Raw genomic sequence first — 22,374 nt, forward strand, 5'->3', positions numbered from 1 at the left:
AGTCGCCGGGTTCGAGGCTAGCCTTGTTGTTTTCTGCCCTCTAACGTCCGTTGTCGTCTTTCAAGGCGCGTCCGTTACGTCACATCCGGGTTTTCGTCAACAAACGGGCGTTGTGTTCTTGGTCTCTTGGTTGTTCAAGCATTTGGCATTTCTTCGGGTTCGCACTGTTTCCACATTTTTTTTAAGTTGACGTAACAATGCCACCGTCGACAATGGACCGATCTCGCCAAAAGTGGCATCAACGACGGCCACTCCTGAGATCCGCGTACTTCACCGATCTTCAGAACGGAAGCTACTTCGCTGGAATTTTCTCCATAGTGAGTTGCCGTCATAGGGTGTGTTCGCGCAAAGATCAAGGCGACACGATTCAAATGTCTTCGAATAGTCGGCACACACCGCATGTTCCTAGTTCCACGGTGAAGTCGTTCCAGTCTCGTCAGATCTTTGGATGCCTTTGAACGCCGACTTTGTCGAAAGGGGTCAGCCTGTCAACAACAACGCGTGCGAGGAGTGTTGTCACCGATCCCTGTATTCGTTTTTCTCAGGTCGAGAGCATCTTCATGATCACACTTACCGTGTTCGACGTCTACTGCCTTGCCGAAGCTTCGCCCGGATCGATGCACTACCGTTACTTTGGATTCAGCTTCCTCTTCGTTTACAGCGGAAACCAACACGGTGGGTACTCGTCTTCCCACCGATCGTCGGGAACTTTTCAAATTGGAGGAACTTTATTGAGCAGTCAGTTCGACGTTTGGCTAGCTCCGTTTCTTTTTTTTTTTTTTTAAGCATAATTAAGTAGAGAGAAAACTTGTTCTTCGGCTCTCCTGAGCCATTACAAGTATTACTATTGCATGTCATTTCATTTCACTACCACTGGCAGTCGCCTCTGTTGGTAGATTTGGGCTAAGTATCATATAAGAAATAGACTTAGGTGAGCAGTTGAGTCTTGTAGAGCAACGTTTTGTTTTTAATTCCTGAGGACATGCTAATGTGCATGCTGAAACTTTAATAACATGTGTTCATCACCTATTCATGTCCTTTTGGAACATTGCAATTAGTACATTCAAGAAACCAATGCAGAGCACAAGTTTGTCTGCTTCTTGCACAGGGGTTGCGATGACGTCAGAACGTCGAGCTATTATTGGCTGATTGAAAAAAATAGTGGATAGACCTCAACACATCTAGCATTCAGGTCTACCCACTATCCTTTCAATCAAAGCCAATAAGAGCTCGGCATTGTTCTGACGTCACCGCAGCTCCTGCGCAAGAAGCAGACGACTTGCTCTCCGCATTGACCGCCAAGCTACCCAAGCGCCAAGGGGAATGCTGGGAATGTAGGTACACACACTGGATGGACTGGTTGTAATGGTATAAATGATTTGAAGAAAATAGCCTCGATAAGGCATTGATGAACGCACTTGCAAACTGCCATTTCTTTCAAGGCCCGTTCACACACTTGCGACTTATTAGAACCAAGTGCCTTGGAACCTCTTAACATCTCTTACGACGAGAGGACACACTGGCACCACCTAGCGGGTAGCAGTGGAACACTGAGCAGTCCCGTATATTCTAAAATTTTTTCGTGCATCTTTTTTTTTTGGTGGGCTTGAAAAACCTTTATTAATGTTATAGACAATCATTTCTCATAAGTAGTATGTTCATTTGACCTCGCAAATACCGCCAAACATTCACTCTAGTGAAATGAAGTTCCAGGGTCGTTGCATAGATGGCGTCAGTGTATTCCTGTCGTAAGAGGTTTTAAGACACTCGCTACTAAGGAGTCACAAGTGTGTGAACGTCCCTTTAGGTTTTTGCTTTGAAACCATTACTGCTGCAATAACGGTTTTGCATTGCACTCACGGCATGCTCCTTGGTGCTTTTGTAATTCAGTGAAAGGTCTATTTATGCAGTCCACTCGGTTGACTCATGATACAGGGTGTTTGCACATTTCTGGTCGTTATGACACGGGCAGAGAAATACTTACGGTTCTCCTATATTTACCTTGCGTTTGGGAGTGTGAGCGACGACCCTTGTTTTTCTAGCTGCCGACAGATGGCGCAACGCGAGAATGCAGCACCGTGATTGACCATCTCCATGCAACAATGGGCCATTATGGCACATACAAGTGTAATGTGCAGGATGCTCTGGGAAAGGAACCTTGAATACCAAAGCAACCAAATGAAAACACTAGAAAATTGTGCATTGGACACTCACGTCATGCTAAAGGAAGCGTAACAAAAACTTTTAGCAGATTGTCTGCTAAAACCAAGGCCCTCCTCGGCGACCCCTGCGGGGAAGCTCAGCGCATGTCTTTGGCGCCTGGGGGAGGTGGCTGCCCATCGCCGATGCCTTGTCGTCCACAAAGTAGTTGAACGTGTTTAGGGATTTGTAGGTTTTCAGTCATTCTCTGGTATATAGACCAAACTAGTCGAATAAGTAGTCCTGAAGATGTGCCCACAATACCTTCAGCAGATTTGTCACTCCTTTGAGGAACAGAGACCAGAAAGGCATATCAATCTTGTACGAGTCAATTTCAAGAGGTACCATAGTTAGTCCTTGGCGGTGAGACTTTCAAGGTATGCGCTACTCTCCGAGGGTTTTCAAAAGCAAGCAAAATGAATAGCCAGTTGGAGGTAACATACTGTCCCCGGAAGTTTGGTCATTATTTATTTTTGTTTACCTCCGCACACCCTGTAAAGAAATAAATAATTTAATAGTATGTAATAACCACTTGCTTGACTATTATCATTTCAGTGCGGAACCTGTTGATCACAGTGTCGGTCATCTCGTTCATACTGAGTACTTGCCTGCTGGCGGCTTCAGTCATCAAGGTGGTCGCTCTGCGAAAGGTAGGTTCCATCACGTGCTTGAGTTTCTAAGTGTTTGTGAGACCCAACATGTTGTGTGTGTTTCATGCAGTACAGCACGAATACTTGAAGTTCTGTGTTGCATGCCTAAGAGATCCCGTGGTGACAGGCTTTGGCAGAAATCCCCAGTCAGTCGTATACAGTAGTGGGTATAGATAAACGAATAAGGCTGAGCCCTTTTAATTGGGCCGCAGCTTGCGCCACCTATCTTACGCCATCTGAAATGTTGCCTAACCCTCTTGGAAGCCCTCCACAGCTCTTATGGCTTCCCCCTTTCACTTCACCCCAAAATAATAATAGTGGGAAAAGGGAGGGTGGCTTTACTTTTTTTGTGTAACCAAAAAAGAAAAGCTAGACTTGGCTGCTTGTTTAGTGATGCTTGCAACAGCTGCCCTGAGCCATACCACAAGTTTTGCATTAGACGAAACATCAAGGGTGAACTGTGCTTTCTCAATTGCATTCTGATTTGCCAAAGAAACGCTGGCTTTGTAATAAGTCATATTAACTACTACACTGTACACAACGTCTGGATCCAGTTAACAATTTCTAGGGGTTCTTTATTTCTTCTCTCTCTCTCTCTCTCTCTCTCTCTCTGTGGCTTTCATTGTGTATTGCGTTTTCAACTGGATGGTTCTGAGAGGCCTTTTTTTGTTTCCGCAGGAGAAAGAAGCCAAGTTCCGGCCATGGTTGTTCATCATGTTTACGTTCACAGCTTGGCGAATCCTTGCCATCATTTTTCGGTCCATCTGCAATGTAAGCCTGTCCGGTCTGTCTGTGCAGCCTTCATGAGAGGAGGTCTCTGGCATCCACTTGTTACATGTGACTTAATACTTTGTATCTAGTTGTGCAGTAGCATTTTAGGAAATAGGAGAGGCATACATTGTTAATTTACCCTTTATTTTCATGAAGCAGATTCCAGCCACTTGGGGGTGGCGAGATATGTCCGCCTTCCCAACGTACTCCCCCTGGAGCTGGATGCAGTTGTGCCACCGATGTGGTAGTCTTTCTATGCTCTGCTGGAGCCTCTTCGGGGAAGTACATTGCACCGAAGATTAGAAAGCTGGGAGATAGCTGTCTAGTCCAATGACTGCGAAATGGCATCTTCGCAGGGCTTTTTTTTATATAGACCCAATCAGATGAGAATCGCTAAGAGCCAGATGGGGCCGTGTCCACGCACGGGCATGACCAAGCGTTTAACAGGTCGTAATATGCATCAGAAACATGGCCAGACCTTACGAGGCACTGGCCAGTTACGGTTTCGTGTGAATGCAAGTGATGCCGTCGGGGTGTCTAGCGACCAGGAAAACAGGGAATATTCAGAAAAATTTTAATTAATTGCCAGGGATATTGTCAGAAAGCGAGCCCATTCAGGGAAAATGAGCCGGAAATGACATCGAGTGCCCTGAGCAAATACTTGGACAGAAAAATAGGTAAATTCTTAGAACGAAGCACGGGCTCTGCTCACCCGTTGTAGAGTGCGCTACCCGACGCAAAGGGAACAGCCGACAAATTCAGTCCAAGCCTTGGATTGGATTGGATTGAGGGTGTGACACTAGGCTAGATCCAGTTGGAGGTACTAGATTTAATAACAAATGGAAAAGCCGCAGGCCCGAATCCAATCCAAGCCTTAAGTTGAAATACCCAAAAGTGTGGATCTGGCAGCCATGCTGCCTTTTGGTTATTGACTAGTGTGGTTGAACGTCGTGTTTCCGGAAGTGGCCTCTTCACTGACGATGTCGGCGGCAAGAAACTGCTCATTTAATTTGGACTGGATGAACCCGAAAATTTCGGAATATGCAAGTTGGATCAAGCCTGTGCAAAATTATCCTCACAGTGCTCAATGCCTTGTGTTGTAATGGTCTTATATGTTTAACTGCCTCTACAATGGTCCCCGTCAATTTCCCTGACAATTTCAGGGAAAACCTGGAAATGTCAGAATTTCAAAATAATAATTTGCTAGGCAACCTGTGCCGTGATTGACCAGTGCCTGGTTGTGTTTGGCCGTCTTTCTGACGTGCCATTCAGACGACCTGCCGGGCATTTGGTCGTGCATCTGTACACCCCGATTTGGCTCCCAAAGGTGATCACCTGTTTGAGGCCATGAGGAAACCCCTGCAAGAATGCCATTTAGCAGTCTTCGGTGAGCTGGAAGCAGCTATTCAAGCATGAGTGCGATGCACTTCCAAAAAGTGGTTTCAACAAGGTATGAAAAGGCTGCCACATGGGTGCTGCCAGTATGCTTAGCATTAGGGGGAGTATGTCAAGAAGGTGGACGTATCTACCAACCCCTAAGAGGCCAGAGTCTGCTTCAAGAAAAGAAAGTAAATCAATATGGTACACCCCCGATAGCTTTTGGCCTAACCAACTACGTGGGCTACCTGTGGTTGCTGTGTGCCTGCACAAACATATATAGCCTTCATTTTTCCAGCTTTTGAAAGGGGTCGCACAGAAACGATGCAAATCTTGAAACTGAAGATCACGGTTACAGGCATTCTTTTGAACCATGCCCCGGTGCACTGTTATTAGTCATAGCACCCTTAACGAGTGAGATGCCAATAAACATGTTGCATATGCATAAAGACTACTCTGGGTTTGGCTGGCGCACCATGTACTTTGTGTAATGTGTAATATATGTTGTTGTTTTTTTTTTTAGGATCTCTATTACTCCTATCATCAGGCAATGCTGATCATCTGGATTCTCCTAATTGCAGCAAATGTAAGCTTGCACTGTTCAGTGTTTTTCATTACTAGCAGAGCACCCATGTGTCTTTGCACGAGACACTTTGTATGAAAATTAAATTTCACCTAAAGGACACCTTAATTAAGGTACCATTAAATGGTAGCTGATAGTTAGAAAGTGGACTAGTGGTTCTCATATGTTGTCCATAGATTGTTAGCAAGCCACGAATGCATTTCTAAGTTCTGTGAAGCTCTCACTCCACTAGTCAATCGCAGCAAATTGTTTTTTTGCTTGTTCCCATTGTTGAGAACAAAGAAATATTGTGTGTGAGACAACAGAAGTAGCTTTGATTTCCACAATTTTGTTTTATAAGAGGGCTGTGGAAAGTTTAGCGCAGTTTTCGGCAACCTTGGCTCGTGAGAATGCCTTTTTCCTGATGCGTTCTTGCACATACCTAGTCTACCTAAACAGGGTTGAGGGTATTTTGGAGAAGCCGTAAGCGGTCACTGTGACAAGGATTTCAAGCAGTTCCTCTTGTCCTCATGAGATTTAATCATTGTGAAATTCTGGTGGTGAGGGGTTTTTATTTTTACTTTCTGTTTATGCTGTTTTCGAGAGGACGTCCAGCTGAATAGATCAAAATACCTCTGGTGCTGCCATGCTGTGTGTTCTGCGTTTGCCACTGAGTTTTTGGTTGGACCTTCAGGATAGTTCAGAGGCCACTAAATGGTGCTCCCAAAATTTCTATCCAGAGTGCATGCAAAAAAAAAAGTGGAGATTTGCATAGTTCATGCTTTATGCAGTCTATAGTTGGCGTCGTCCGTGTTTTGCTGCATTGTTAACTCTAGCGTAGTTTCTGCGGGACTTCTGCTCAGACGCACTGTTGCCCTAGCATGTGGCTTTATGTCATGTCTCATTTGCACATGCTCTCGTGCGAAGGAGATAAACCCAAGTGCTTGTGGAAGTAGCTTTGACAGCACTGGATCACTACGGAATCTATCCAAACTTTGGCAGCATAGCATAAAAAAGTTGATGCCGAGTACAGTCGAACCTTGTTATAACGAACTAGCGTCAGGAGCAGAAATTTGTTCGCTATATGTGATATTCGTCATAAAAGTACACGCAAAAATTGACGCGAACGCTCCCGCAATCGAGCCCATGCAAGAATGCGCACAGCACTAAAATATAAAACGCGCTATCGGAGACCGCTAGACCCTTACCTGCAGGGTGTCTACCGACCAGGAAAACCGGGAATTGTCAGGGAATTTTAAGACACCTGGAAAAGTCGGGGACTTGTCAGGGAAATTTCCAAAAAGATTGCCGAGTCAGGGAATTTATCCCATGCTCGCTCGCTTACGCTAGAAGCAGGAGGCAAGGGCAGGCATAGCCACGAGCACAGTCAGGTGCGGCGTCGCGACCCCTTAGGTGCGATGCGACCCGCCCAATTTTCCACGCGCTGCGCTTCACACCGGAGCATGTGCGAAGCTGGCGGCTCGTCATTCTTTTAGTACACGCTAAAGCCACTAAATAAGCTACACTTTAGAGTAGCAACGCTTAAGTATGACAGCTAAAGAGTTACTCAGAATTACTAGTAAAGCAGAGTAGTAGCGGCCATTTTTTTTAGTTCGTGACTCTAGTAAGGTGGTGTTGCTCTAGTACGAGGAGAAACAGTTACTCTAGCCGATACTAGGTGGCGCGAGTCACCACTCACTCAAAAGAGAACAGTCGTCGTTCATTCATCTACCCTCTCAGAGGCACGCGCCTAGCGATACATTCGTTTGTCAGATATGATGTTTTCGCGCTTACCTGTAAACACAACCTGGACGCCTGCGCTCTGCGAGCTCTGCCATGTGCATTTGTGGCTTTGGGTTGAGCTTTCTATTGTGTTATTTTCCGGAAGTGGAGATATGTGAAAGTGACTATGTCGCTGTCGAGGAAGTGCTTCAACCTCAACTGGACAAACCCGGATATATCCACGGATGCTACGGGATTCGGCCCATTCCAAATGATCCAAATAGTGCTCACTGTACAGTGGGCTGCAAGATGTTCTCCCTGAGCAACATGGGGAATAGAGCGATTACTACTCATGCTGAGGGTAAGAAACATCCAGCTGCTATGAAATATCTGCTTAGTGTTTCCCAGAGCCCAATCATATTTTTCGAAACTGCGACAAATGCGGACTTGCTTTCCGCGACAGGAACTGGTGTTTTTTGTCCGGAGCTAGCTATAGTGCTTGTAGGGCTCCCTCCGGCAATGCGTCTAACCACCGCCACGGAAGCTCTTAGCCCCTCTGTGAAGACGTGGGTGGTGGCATTTTATTGAAGAAGGAAGTCACAAAGGCCGGGGATCATGTGGTGCTTGAACACTCATGGATCTTTCCGTTCAGCGGCAGCGTCTGCCTCACTGTTTCCGTTGATGTTCCCCATGTGTGAGACCGCCAGAAAAATGCAGCTTGGAAAAGACAGAGTGGGATATACCATATGTCACGGTATCACCCCATACTTTCAAGAGAAGTTGCTAGCGAGCCTCTCTAGCGTGCCATATCTGGTGGTTGCTTTTGATGAGTCACTGAACAAAGTAACTCAAAGAGAACAAATGGATGTACTGATCAGGTACTGGGACCAAACTCCCTGAAACAGTGAACCCGGGTCAATGCTGTATTCTAAACATCTTCCAAAGTTTGCTTTATCTAACTTAAATAAAATGTTTTATGTTGTGAATAGTGTCTATCTGTCATATATTGTGTTTTGGTGTCGGTAGTTGTGGGTCAGAGAATTAAAAAAAATAATTTGGTAGAATAGTGTCTATTTGTCATATATTGTGTTTTGATGTCGGTAGTTGTGGGTCAGGTAATTTAAAAAAAAAAAATTTGGTAGACACCCTCGCCTGTCACTAAGCATCATTAAAAAAAATAGATCAGAGCATGAGGATATCAATTCGCAACACAAGAAACAACGTTGGCTGGATCTTATTCCATTTATTTGAAGACATGAATTAGGGCTGGTGCCTCTTCACATGGAACCACCGCGCTGGAGCCAACCGCTGCTCACTATGAAATCATCATGCCCTAACACACATGCCAGATTGATTGCTTTTGTTTGAAGAAGCTGATCAGACACCAACAAATTTTGCGCCCTTATGTCCTTAAACCATGAGAACAGAGCCTCTTCCACGTCCAAGTTGAGGCAAGGCCTAAGACTTTCAGTCAGTCTTGACAGTGTTGTTTGCACAGCAGTCTTCAATCTTTTTTTTTTGCACTCGGAACGGTAGGTATCGTGTTTGTTGCAAGCTCGAAGTCCGCAGTGATGTCTTTTTTTCTTCCGACTGCTGTCCACCGCACTCAAAACCTTCACTTTCGTCTCCAGAGAGACAGCTTTTCGCATCGTCGCCATTTGCGGCTCCAATACAAGTGGCGTGGTTGGCGGTTGGCTTTAGTCTGCACTGGTTCTTGACGGCTCGCATAGAGCTCCGCTACCTCCCGAAACACGCATTTTTGCACATTGGGTGATCTAAACTTTTTTTTCAGGATTTCTCGTTTAGAAATTACTGTGTATTTTTCCTACTTTTTACTAACTTCATAGTATTTTGTGACGCAAGAAAAAGCGGGAATTGCTTCGCTATAACGGATAGCGTGTCAGATTTCACGGTTTCGGCTTTGTTATATAACTAGAACTCCCATCCAAATAAAGCATGACCAACCAACCTTCGTGATTAGTTCGCTATATCAGTGTTCGTTATAAAGTGGTTCAAGTGTATAGCAACAATTTCGCCGACGAGTCGATCTACTATGAAGCCATGCCATTCCGCTTTGTGGTCAACTTTCTGTTGAATGCAATGTGCATGGTGTTGCATGCAGGGATCTATAGAAGTGGTCTATTGTAGCTTTGCATCTTTTTAAAGATCTCGCGGGCCCAACTGCACATGTTATTTATTGCCAGGAGATGGTACTGCTTCTGTTTCTTTTGGAAAAAGGCATTTTCACCAGCACCAGATCTCTTGCACACATTATAACCGCTAATTGGCCCAGTAGTTCGAAGAGGAAGACGGATTTGAGTCATTCCCGTTCAACACTTTATTAAAGTGAATACCTGCTCCTTAATGTGTTTGCGAAGTAAAATAAGAAAGAATTGCCTCGTAATTTTTTTTAACAGGATTGTTTCAACAAACCACACCATTTCCTTCCTGGTGTGAGTTATGATTCACCGCTGAAAGTTTGACTGCAGGTTAATGTCATGTACTAAGCACACATTCACACTTTAGCCATGCTATGAATATGGGAGAAACCATTGAGCGACAAGTTGTTTAGGCCACCAGCATTGTGTTGTGTCTTAGTCATTCTAACAAATAATTATGTGCTTGTATTTCTCTCGGCAGATATTTGCGTGGCTTGTGGTCTACTCCAACTACCAGGAACTGACTGACATCACCAGGCTGGAAGACATGGCTAAGCTTAAGGTGGGTGCATTCCTTTCATGTGGGGTTACCGTAGCCGAGGGGGATCAACTAATATGGATGTTCACTTTCGCTCAAAGCTCAACAACAAGAAGTTCTGGAGTAGTGTGGAAACACAGCTAAGTCAGCCTGAGCAATCTTATATTTTTTAAAATTTAATAATGAAAAGTGAACATCTTTTGCAGGCATTCCAAACACCCAGAATGCTGAAATGGACCAGTCAGTTCAAGAGCGCAGTTGTTTCTCAAACTTCAGCTCTACAAATCAGCAGCCATCCATTGTGTGCCCAAACATTTCATACAGATATGAATTGGAAGGGCAAAAAACACTCAGTTACACCAAAAGTTTGGCACTATTATTCGAGCAGTTTCCTTGGGTCTTTGCACGGTCTAGTCGACATTGCCTTTTAAATAAAGATTGAGGTGATGTTTCTAGTAGTACCCAGCAGGCTTAATGGATTTTTTTTTCTCTCGCTTGTGCCAGTTCTGGAGCTTTCAAAAACGGTACTTTAAAAGTAACCCGACTTAATGGTAAGACACGCCGAAATATAGTCACTGGCCGATTTTTCGGATCCCCACATTTCAGGCATGCTTGGTTATTGAGAAGTCTTGATTGCTCCAGAGTTAATGTATAGCACCAACTTAAATTCTTGACGCCTTACAACCCGTTGCTCGATTTTTCGGACTTGGCTCGTACCTTCAGGACGGGTATCCACCAGTTTGATTTTGACCTAAAGCCTCGGTACCACATCCAACTGAATACAGAAGCTGGATTAATTAATCATCAACAGGATGGGAACGCCAGGGAATCTCTTTTAAAACGCCTCCAGCGTATGCTCATTGCCTTTTGGCATGCTTTTGCTGCGTGTGCATGTTGGGACCATCATGGAAGGTTGCTCTCGAGGTGGGAAAATTGCAGGGCCTCCCTGTCATTCTCTCAGTGGCTATACCCATGGGGCAATCAAGTTTGGTGCGACGCATTGCGCCATCTAGCTCAAAATATTTGCAACACTGGGAAGGCCCTTTCGCCAGCCTGCTTGCTCGTGGGGCGGGTCACGCATCAATTTGAAGGTGCTGATTCATACGTTTTTGGTCTTTTGTTCTTAACATTGCTATCGGATGATGCAGAAGACCAAACGTCGAAGCTGTAGGCACTGTCCCAACCCCGGAAGCTTAGCAGCCATGAAACTCCGCAGATTCCCGTCGAGGCCATAGAAAATACAACGCCGTCGGAAATGAATAAATGCCGTAAAACATGTAAAATAAGCATTCCCTTCGCATTGCCCGACTTGAGATGGATTTCTAAATCTGCTATTTGACTCGATATTTGGAATTAATGTGCCCAAAGTCCAGCGTTTTTTTATGGGTTCGTTGCGATGACTCTAGAGTCAGGTCAGTCCTTTGACACTCTCACTGCTCTCTGCTCCGCGGACGCATCTTGAATGAACAACGTTTTCTGGACGTTTTGTCGTAATTACCGAAAACCGAAGTGAGCGTTTTCTTTGCTTCACCGGTTGCAGACCGGACTGTCGTATTCACCGCGTACCTGCCCAAGATGTTTGCTCTCTTTCGACCCGTGTCTATGCGGTTCTAACTTCGTCCCGGCTGCAAGAAAACGGTCTACTCAAGAAAAAAAAAATATATATACTTACCCTACAAGAAAAGTTTATCCATGCGGCGTTTATTTGTGTTCTATGTAAAAGTGAAGAGCAGGTTCAATCGACGAGAACGAGCATCAGCTTGAGACCAGCAACTCTGTATGACACTGTCCGAACTAGGGCTAGCTTGCACGAAAAGCATCTTCCTCGGACACCATAATCATCCTCAACAGGATGACGAGGGGACTGGAAACAAGGTGATCTTCAAAATTAGGTTGGCTATTCATGCGAGAAGAGTTCACTTGAAGAAAAAAGGGTGGGGGAAGGTGAGGGGAGAAGGGGGGGAGGGGGCACGTCACTTTCGGTTCGGCTTTTGTAGAGGAGGGATGCTCGACGAAATCTCCGCTTTTGTCAGTTTAAGGCACGTGCAAACAACATAGAAAAAGAAGAGAATTGCCCTTTTCCACTTGCTTTCCCTAATATTTGACTGTAATATCAGGAGGTTCGGTTTTGTCCTGCTAGGTCCCATTGTGGGTTGTTTTAACTATAGACCTTTTCGACAAATCAGTGCCATCTGGCGACTCAAATGGAAGTTTAACTTTTACCGTACACTATTTTATGGGGCGCCGTCATTTTCGCAAGTCAACGGTAAACGAGAATGTGCACTTCACTCTAGAATTCTTTATTAATCTCTCTCAGTGTCGACGGCGAAAAAGATGCAACCAGTCAGAACGAAGTGCCAACCTACATAGACGCCTTGATAAAGTTCTATACATCAGGGGGCTTTGAGCCGAGTGTGTGCTACTAACAGATTGACGGGGCCAGAGTTAGAAATGAATGATTACGCAGCTCTTGCATCCAATTCCTGATTCACGTCGCGCCAAGGTCTAGAATGTATAGGCTTCGAATCATTTACTTAGGAGCATCTTCAAGTTCTTCCTTCATCAGTAAACAGTAGGTCATCATTATAGTATACCACATATGCCATTTTTTCAGATAACGATAGGGATCAAAGTGGCCAGACTAAATTCCAGAAAGGGTCAAGAGGAAAGGCACCAACTAAAACTCTATGATGCTAGAATGGCACAACCACACAGTCATACACATTAATATATTTAACGTTAGATACATTTTTAAAACAGTCGGTAGTGTGGTGCGTGAAAACACAACGCTGGGAGCTGGTAATAGTGTAATCTCAGGCGACGCTGCCGATTTTAGCCGTACCAGTGTTGCCTCATTTGGCCACAGTGGCACTGATGTTCAACCGACGGAGGCGCTCTGTGGAACCCTGCCCAGCGCCTATAGGCATACGGCAAAGTGAAAATGGTGCAACTGCATTTTGATTTCTGGGCCAATGAAATTTCCAGTGTTGGGAAGTACTTACTAAGTCACTTAAAGTATCACTTCAAGCAGGTTTAGAATACCTGTACTCCACTTGAAGTACATCCTCCGAGTATGTACTTCTACTTTACTTAAAGTATTTGTTTCGGTACTTTACGAGGGAAGCGCAACTCCTGACTTCAAAGTGTGCTTTCCAAATTCGGTTTCGTTAAATTTCTATCACAAAATGAGATATTCTACTCACCAGAAACGCAAGCAGACGAAGCATCGCTCCGTTTGTACTGTGGGCAGGTTTCCCGCTGCATTTCGAACTCTCGCTACTTCTCGCACGGTCGGCGCAAGGAAGGAGGTTAAAGATGCTGAAAGCATTTGGAGATAACACTTCTCCACGAGCAGATTGCCTGCAGAAGCTACAGGGCCAACTTTATACTCTCGCCTAGTAGGGTTAACCCCCATGCGTGTGAGTCAGAGCAAGCAACGTCCAATTCAGAAGTCTGAGGTACTTCCGAATTTGGCGCCCATTTCAGAAAATTACTACTACTCTGTGGACAGTTAACTTCCTCCAATATTTGCCACCATTTCCGAAAATAACTGATTCACCCCCGACCACCCCTAAGGCAATACATACTAGATTATAAAAAAAAACACCGTATAGGACAATAAAAGCACATTGTGAGAGCTACTTTGTAGCTCTCACTAGATTGTATTTAGAGTACTTTACTTCAAGTCTATTGTGCCCAGCGTACTTACCACTTTACTTGGAAGTACATAACATCTTGTTTACTTTATACTTCACTTCAAGCACTTTTTAGGCATACATAACCCAACACTGGAAATTTCTTACAAAACGTGGTAAACACACCACACTGAGAAGTAGAACTGAGAAGTAGTAGAACGCCGTGATCAGCAAACAAGTCTAATACGGCTGATACCAGGTGGAAGTGGCGTGTGAATTTGATATTTCCATCAAACTTGAGAGCAAAAAATGGGCAAGCAAGCAAAAGGGTTACCGGATCTCGACAGCGGTGATCTAACCAGCTAAATTACGTTTGCCGGTCTACCTAAACGTTTTGGGTTTTGCACGATCCACATCAAGTCCGAAAGATCATCCAGCAATTGTGTTGCCGCTGAGACAAGCTGATGCACTACTTGTTCTGACCTTCGTTGCACTTCTGTAAGCCTTGATCGTATCTAAAGAGTGCTTTCGTGTTTTGTCCTTTTTTTAACTAATTGCTGCAATGGAATCAGCGTTCACGGTAGGCAGATTGTCGGATTGGTCAATTTAATTCCGCTATGTGTTTCCCCAACTGCCGCTTAATTGTGTGGATTGGTGGCACGCACAGCTCAATTACTGCTACTGTCACCCACATGCAGAGGTCGGCATTTTAGGTCGCCCTCGCTCACCCTCACCCTCACAGCCACACTCACCTAAGCCCCTCACTCACCCTCACAGCTACACTCACCTTCAGCCCCTCACTCATCCTCACCCTCACAGTCACACTCACCTTCAGCCCTTCACTCACCCTCACTGAACCTCACGGCCCTCACGCACTCACCGCCCTCACGGCCCTCACCACCCTCACGGCCCCCAACGCCCTCACCGCCCTCACGCCACTCACCGCCCTCACGGCCCTCACGCACTCATAGCCCTCACGCCACTCACCGCCCTCACGGCCCTCACGCCACTCACCGCCCTCACGCCACTCACCGCCCTCACGCCACTCACCGCCCTCACGACACTCACCGCCCTTGCGGCCCTCACACTCCTCACGCACTCATGGCCCTCACGCCACTCAGGCCAGCTTCAGATGGGGCAATTTCGCCCAGAAACTTTACGTCGCAACACCAGCAACACGGGCCGCCCGCGATCACACGCAGCAACCAATTGCTGCAATTTGCCATCGTCATCATAAAATTTTATTTTTCTTGCACTATTTATACACAATTACGCGTTATAAACATGTTTTTATGCATTTAAATCTCGTTAAGAATACTAATGCACCTTTCTGAAACAGTTTATTTTAAAAAGAACGATAGATTTCAAACCAGAACCAAGTCTTTCGGTGTCATCATCACCGGCACGAGGTATCACGTGAAAATTTTGCGTCCCTGATTGGATGTAGCCGCTGCAAACGTATTTGAATTGCTCCGAGTTGCTTGTTTATTTCGAGTCGGACCCGATTTCGGCAATTCGTGTCGATCTAGGGAAAGCTAGAGAACAACCCGCCATTAACACCAAAATTGCTGAGAAAGATGCTCGATCTGAAGGGCGCCTCACGCACTCACCGCCCTCATGCACTCATGGCCCTCGCACACCTCATGCCCTCACTGCCCTCACGGCCCTCACGGCCCTCACTCACTCACCACCCTCACACCACTCACGCACTCATGACCCTCACGCCACTCACCGCCCTCATACCCCTCACCGCCCTCACCGCCCTCACGGCCCTCACCACCCTCACGGCCCTCACCACCCTCACAGCCCTCACGGCCCTCACTCACCCTCACACTCATGAATTTTCCTGGTTCCGAAACTCACTCACCCTCACCTCACCTGTGAAGATGAGGGTGAGTGAGGGTGAGTGAGGGCCCTCATGAGTGAGGTTTGCCGAGGTATGCCCACATGCGATGAGTCATCATCTCAAAGTGACACGAGAGGGTGAGTGCGTACTCTCGGTAATTCGACGTTGATGTCGACGCTGAAACGAGTCAAATTCAGCGAGGAACTCAGACGTTTAGAGAGGAAGTCTGACATTGTCTTGTCACACACGGCCACACTGTGCAAACCCTGCCAATCACGAGCATATAATGAACATACCCTACTTTGAACACTCCTGTAAGTTCTGGTCCATTTTTGCCGTCAACTTCTTCATACAGTAACTCAACTTTACCGTTGGCCGTCAGCGATTGGAACATACTACCAAACGGCAATGTTACCATAACTGACGCACATAAATTTGCTGCCTCTGCACCCACTTTCACTTCTGCCTTATCCGACTACCTAATTCCTTCTTCTACTGTGTTAAAATTGCTTGCAAAATGTTCAGTTGAAAAAAATGTTAAAAATATTACCTCTCTCTTGTGTAATGCTGGTAAGGGCCTTCAAGAATGATAAACGATGATGATAATGATGATCACTGGCTTCCTCTACATTGAAGGAAGTGCTCTGCAACAGCGGATGCATTTCCGCACCACCAGCAATTAAGAAAGGGCGACCCGACGCTTCCTCGTCTTAATCATCCCTTTTTCTGCACCATACATTAGGCCTAGGGACTTGCTTGATTTCATCATTCGAAATCAAACCGCAAACCACGGTCTGCTTGCCGACACCAGTCTTTTTTTCGAACGGAGCGTCTCAATGGAGTTCTTTCCCTTAACTGCTTTTGATGACACAAGCACCGTGTGGTGCTTCAACTTGGTTACACTTTTCACTTTTTTCACTGAGAAAAAGGCAACAAACAAAAGGCAACACGCACGCCGTGCCATGTCATTACAGTATGGCCGCGGCAATCGATCGAAACATTATTGGTTGCATGTTCGGCGTGTATCAGCATAGTTACAGGGTCGATGCATGCAAATGCACATGTTTGATTAAAATGCCATTGAATTACTGAGAGCCAACAGTATTTGTATCAACATTTGTACTTTTACATCTTCACATTCTACATTGTGAATAATATGGAAGCGAGAAGTGAGAGGGTGACTGTGACTGTATCATGTAAATGATTCTGCGAGTCAATTTTAGTTAGCTCTTCTGGAGACATTCTTTTGTAGTAATCCCCTGTTCTTCAGATTGAACCGAACACAGGTCTTAATAATTATGATTTTAAAAGTAGTTTCCCTCGAAAACTAAATGAAAACTATTCGCAATGTGCTCAAGTGTCTGGGGCCACCCTCCACACATTGAAACATGCCAGCTTTACACAGACAACTTATTTTGCATGCTCATTTTCTGATTGATGCTCAAGAGTGACAGCGGCAATGACTGTGACAAGCCGCATTTCTTTCGTTGGCAAGAAGTGCCTGATATTGGCCGTTTAGACGTATGCCTCCTCTGTATATACCTATTATTTAAATTAGCACTACATTTTAGCCATTTGTCATTTATTTACTTTTATTTAGAAAAAGAACCTGCAGTGCCAATGCAACGTAGCAGGTACAGCGTGGTATTAATGTTAAAGAACTCAGTTGTGAATAATGCATGGGTGACAAATCAGTGAAGGGTGTTAATTAAACAGAAAATCGAGTTGAAAACAACCAAGTAAAAATCCGAATCACTTTCTGAAAGAAGTGATCCCACATTAAAATTTTTCCCAGCCGTGAACCATGCAGTCATTTTTAATGATCCTCTACTGCAAGGGTGATGGAGGGCAACCCTGTCACAAAAAAATTTGTAGCAGACTGCGGTGCAGGAGAGACAATGTTACTGCAGAGGCAAGAGGCTTAGCCAGCTGTCTTCTTTCTGAGCCTTCTGTGCTTACAACTCCCTTTCTAAATGGCAAATTCAATCTTTCCTTGTAGCTCGGAACTCTCAGCAGCCTCAACGCATCACGCTCCGTGTCCCACCATTCCATCGACTCTATGAAGAACTCTCACAGTGCCACGCCGCACAACATCAGTTTCCAGTCGACAACAAGCGCCAAGTACTCCCTGTCAACAGCCTCTGCCTGAGCATTCAGACTCGTTCAATGTTTGGCGAGTTTCCGTCCGTGTTGTTCAACTTTGCACTGGGTTTCCGAAACCCGGCTGTGTGAGTTTTTACTTTCCGTCGGTCTGAAAGCGACGCGCAGACCTCCGGATTATTGGCGAAGCATCTAAGCGCAGCACCCTTCGTGCTTTTTATGGGGCACAGTTTTCGGTAACTTTTCCAGCGCTGAATATTTTAAGTGCATCCTGAGGCTGTCGCCGGTTAGGGTTCAAGGGATCAAGATTTCATCTGTGTAGGTAAGTTATGTTTAGCTTGAACTTGTGATTCTCAGAAAACGGTTTCAACCATTTCAAGGCTTACCACTCGAAATCGAGAAAAATGATAGATTGTGATTACAGTGCTGAAATTGAGGTGCAGCTTTACCAACGACGTCAGGCAAATTCGAAAGTTCAGAGGCTGAATTTAATCGACCTTCTGCACAAATGCATATTTTTTGTAGTTTTTCCAAGTTTAGTGCAAAAGTGCTGCTGTTTTCAAGTCACATTCCAGAGATCTTTACAATTACGAAGATTCATTCTTGATCTAAGATTGTGACATTGTTCAGCCAGATAAGGGAGTTGTTGACATAGCAGTTAAGTCTGTCATTTGCATTGGACTTTAGCATCTTTTTAGCATTTTTGCGTGGCTTTCATGTGCCGAGGCAATTTTATGTCTCATTGAGAATCTCATTCTGATCACTTTACTGCATTGCTATACTCGGTGTATCTGCCTAGCCATTTGATGGAGTACTTCATTAGATACCATAACTAGTGTTAGGGCAACGTGTCTTGCACATTGTTTGAGACAAGTTTTACATTGCCTAAAGTGTATAAGGGGCCCCGATTTTTTTTTTTACACTTTTACATAGTGAGAGTTTTTGTGGCTTAGAGTCCAGAGTGAAGAAAAGCATGTTGCAGCTGATTTGTTATGTGTCTTGTACAAAGCCCTTTGTCACAAATCAGTTTTTGTGACATGAAAAGATTCCGTCCAAACTGTGGCGTTTTATTTCGTATGCCTTATCGCATGTTTGAGGCTAGGAGTGCCTGGAAATGTTTTTTACGTGGATATGAAAGTGTTTCTCCGTGTTTATATCTGCAACATTTTTACATATGTGTAAAGTGAGACTGTGGCAATGGTGGTTGTGCCGCTTGATCTATAATCAAATCATTTGTTTCTACTCATAATATGATTTCACATACATGAACACCTGTTCATTGTTTCATTAAATCTCTAAAACAGTTCAGGTACTAGCTACCTAACTGCTTACTAGTGTATTGTAAATTTTTTGAATACTGCTAACATTTTTAGCACTCTATCAACTTAAAATTTGCTTAATGGGCTAAAATATAACATTATTCAGTCTCTTCGGTGTTTTCAATAATGCACCCATTAAAACGAGTTTAATCCGAAAAGCGTCAGGATGTTGAAAAATTGTGTAATTGCCGAGTTGAACTCGAGGACTCATCTGAGCTGTCATGTGATGCTCATCTGAGCTGTCACTTTGATATTGAAGATGGCATATTTTGTTAGGTTGTGTTCTTTTCCTACTATACGCAGATCATGCTATTGCAAAAGATGGTGCTCTTGCGACATACTTTACGAGTTCGTTTAGTTTTAGAGGTGGTGGTTAACAGAGCTTTTATTTAAAGTGTTTGCATTGGTAAATGGACACTGCAGACCATTTTAAACTTTGTGTTTATAGTGCATGTGCTCTGTACTTCAAAAGATGCTTATAAAACCAGGGCATTTTTTTACGAAATTGTAGAATAGTGCTTTGTGTCAAGCGAGTGTATTAATCTACTTCAACTTTTCATTGTGGTCTCATTTCACAATGAAAAGGAAACAAAGTCTCCACAGCTTTTTCTTCTTGTAAACACCGGAAGGACACTTTTTTATGTCGCATTCGTATGGCTGTTTAGGAAAGTACTTCATTAACACGGAGTTCATGCTCTTAGCATTAACTACACAGCTAGCCCAAGTCCTCAAAGCGATCTGCTCTGCCTGTGTTTGTTAACATTAAAATTGGAGTGTACTCTTGAAAAAATACTGTCTAGGAATATTCATTGTTAAATGAAAACTAAAAATTCACTGCAGTGTTTTTTTTAACCTTCTTAGCCTAGCACTGCCCAGCCAGTTTTGTCATAATGGATATGAGTGCTATGGTGACTGTCATTTATGATTGCTCTCATTGTAAGCATACACAATGAGGCTGAACACACTTCTTATTTCGGATTCATTGCTCTTGAGAAAACTGGCCCTGTGTCACTTTTTAATCTTGGCTTTTGGTGCATGTTTTTATTATTAGTGTGGAATGAATCTCATTTCCTATGTCCCTGTGAATAAGTGCGTTGCACTTTTACATAAAAAATGAATAAATATATTTTCGTTATGTATATACACATTTCCATATCAGAGTTTGATGATAAAGCAAGTGTAAAAATGTAAGGGACATTAATCAGAATAAATATTCTTTATAAAAACATCTGTTGGGATGCAATATGTACAGGTAATTCGTGTTTATTTTTATTTGTATTTTTCTAATTCCTTAACTAAATCAACTTGCTACCTCTGATCTCCCAAAGAAAATAATTAGAATGAATCAGGTAGTCAATATTGCGAGCTTTTAAACCTTGCTATGCCTGAAAATAGATATAAGCATGCACAAAACTAGATTTCGCTCATTTCTGCCAAACAAACATTAAAGTAGATCTTTACCTCCAGATCAGTGCAGCCTCACACAATATTACCAGACTGGTGCGGGATTCCGCCAATTTTGGCGGTATGTTCCACGAGCCTTAAAATACTGAGTATGAAGCAAGGGGGCAGCATTGCCAGACAGGGAAGTCCATCAAGATTGGTAGAATTTCTCTTTGTCTGGCAACATGCAACTTCCCGTACAAAAACAGTATCATGAACGAAAGACTGCAAGAGCAGCAAAAAAGGAACTTGATTGTTGAATATGTTCCTTGAACATATTCAAACACTAGCCATCAAACATCTTCATTCAGTACACCATGCAATTTTTCCGTGCATATGTTACTATACCAGTGCATGCAGAGTTTGCTTGCCAACTAGTTGAATTTTATTACAGACTGTTCATAATGGCATAATCATTCCAATTAGCCTTTTAATCTTGCATGTATCTGACTTCATAATATTAAACATATTTTTTGTAAAATTTTCCCAGCTTTATTTCCAACAAAAACTGAAACATTTCAAATTGCCTTATTTAAAACAGCATTTTTTTCTTTTACATCTTTTAGTGGTTAAAAACTTTGAAGTCCAGAACATCAACTTGAAGGCAGAGCAGCTGATACTTGTTCTCCCTCACAAATCTGGTTAGTAAAACTAGTCAAAGTATCATGTCTAAACAACAGCATGCAAAGCTCATTCGAGATAGACGAGCTGATTACTGGTACTGAACCCATCTTGTCAAAACGCGGGAAGCCCAACCTCGGCAAATTGGAAAAGAAGCCCGGACAGCAGTAGTCTTACTCCACCCAGCAGGATCTGCAGGTCCCTATGGAGTTAGTAGTACTGCAGGTTCCTCGGTGGTACTGAAACGAGAGTGGGATCAAAGTCGCAACGTCCGGATTATGAATCAATAACTGCCCAATAGACTCTCTCCTGTTGCTAAGTGGAATCTAATTCCATGCTCCCTAACGACAAAATAGATCCGCAAATTCTTTTAAGATTCTTTTTACTGAGAACCTGGCCCTCCACTGACACGCATGCAGCTTATGTACAGTGCTCAGCAAACTTATCTGGAACAGATGCTAAGCCTCCTTTTGGCTTGTTCTATTTTATTTTTTTTCTATGTGTGCGTGCACAGCTCGCGCTAGCCCTAAGCTATTTCTCTTTGTTTCCCACTATATCCTTAGCATACCTTCAGTTCACATAAATATGGGTAGTTCTCTGATATTTTATCTTTTTTCTGCATTCTACATTCCACAAGTGTTCCGTATAAGTTTGACGAGGACTGTACACAACACAATAACTCCGACGTAGACTTCTTAATTGAAATTTAAGGGTACTTCTCATGTTTCCATGCTAGTTATATACTGTAAAACCCTTTATTTTCGCGGCCCCTATTTTTCGCGAATCGGTCACAGATGACATAATCGCGACCACTAAATTTCGCGAATTCCAGACGCTTGCATTGAAAATCTTGAGGACCGAAATTTTCGCGCGCCGTTAAAGTTCGCGAATTCTGCAATTCGTGAAGTTCGCGAAAATTGAGGGCTGGCGAACATTAAGGGTTTTACAGTATATATATATATATATATATTTGTTTTTGCCACGTGTATGTGCACCCTTATTGAGGTCTACCAGCTATCTCGGGTCACAATAAAAGACGATTGAGTGATTGTTTGGAACCTAAAGGTAACGCGGAAGGCACGACAAAATGAAAGTCGCTGTTTCGTTAGAACCTCGGTGTAGTTCTGTGGTTTGTGCCTTGATAGTGATCTCGGGTATGCCGAGTGCGCGCGGACTGCACAATCCAGAAAGATTGCACGTCGTTTCCAACAGTAAAGCAATGTGAGTGAAGGCCGGTCTATACGTTTGCGTTTGAGCGTGACCGGCTGTGTTGCAAGAGCACACTTTACGACGAGAGCAGAACCGTATATTTGGGAGAGTCTGGCCAGTAAGGCGTGGCGACGAAGAGGCTGGAGAGGAGAAAAGTGAAGAAAGGGGGAGAGTGCCGAAGGAGTGAGAGAGGAAGGAGGGAGCAAAGAGGAAACGACCGCCA

The 22,374-nt window shown here is 44.1% G+C and overlaps 2 protein-coding genes across 2 annotated transcripts in view; one reads left to right on the forward strand and one right to left on the reverse strand.

Annotated features, from left to right (window-relative positions):
- Positions 1-25: 25 nt before the first annotated feature.
- Positions 26-20,108, forward strand: LOC8035508. The gene is made up of 7 exons (XM_002411361.4): positions 26-317; positions 546-675; positions 2,755-2,849; positions 3,528-3,620; positions 5,521-5,583; positions 9,922-10,002; positions 17,459-20,108. The coding sequence occupies exons 1-7, from the start codon at positions 198-200 to the stop codon at positions 17,606-17,608; spliced, it is 732 nt and encodes a 243-aa protein (XP_002411406.2). The 5' UTR covers positions 26-197; the 3' UTR covers positions 17,609-20,108.
- A 682-nt stretch (positions 20,109-20,790) lies between these two features.
- The window catches only part of LOC115326839, a 48,025-nt gene continuing 46,441 nt past the window's right edge, over positions 20,791-22,374 (reverse strand). The window contains exon 10 of the mRNA XM_040211345.3: positions 20,791-21,181. Coding sequence (XP_040067279.1) covers positions 21,153-21,181 — 29 coding nt within the window. The 3' untranslated portion in view covers positions 20,791-21,152. The remainder of the gene's footprint in view (positions 21,182-22,374) is intronic.

The sequence above is a fragment of the Ixodes scapularis genome, unplaced genomic scaffold (genome assembly GCF_016920785.2).
Source record: "Ixodes scapularis isolate PalLabHiFi unplaced genomic scaffold, ASM1692078v2 PGA_scaffold13__105_contigs__length_92229423, whole genome shotgun sequence".
Taxonomy (NCBI): Eukaryota; Metazoa; Arthropoda; class Arachnida; order Ixodida; family Ixodidae; genus Ixodes; species Ixodes scapularis.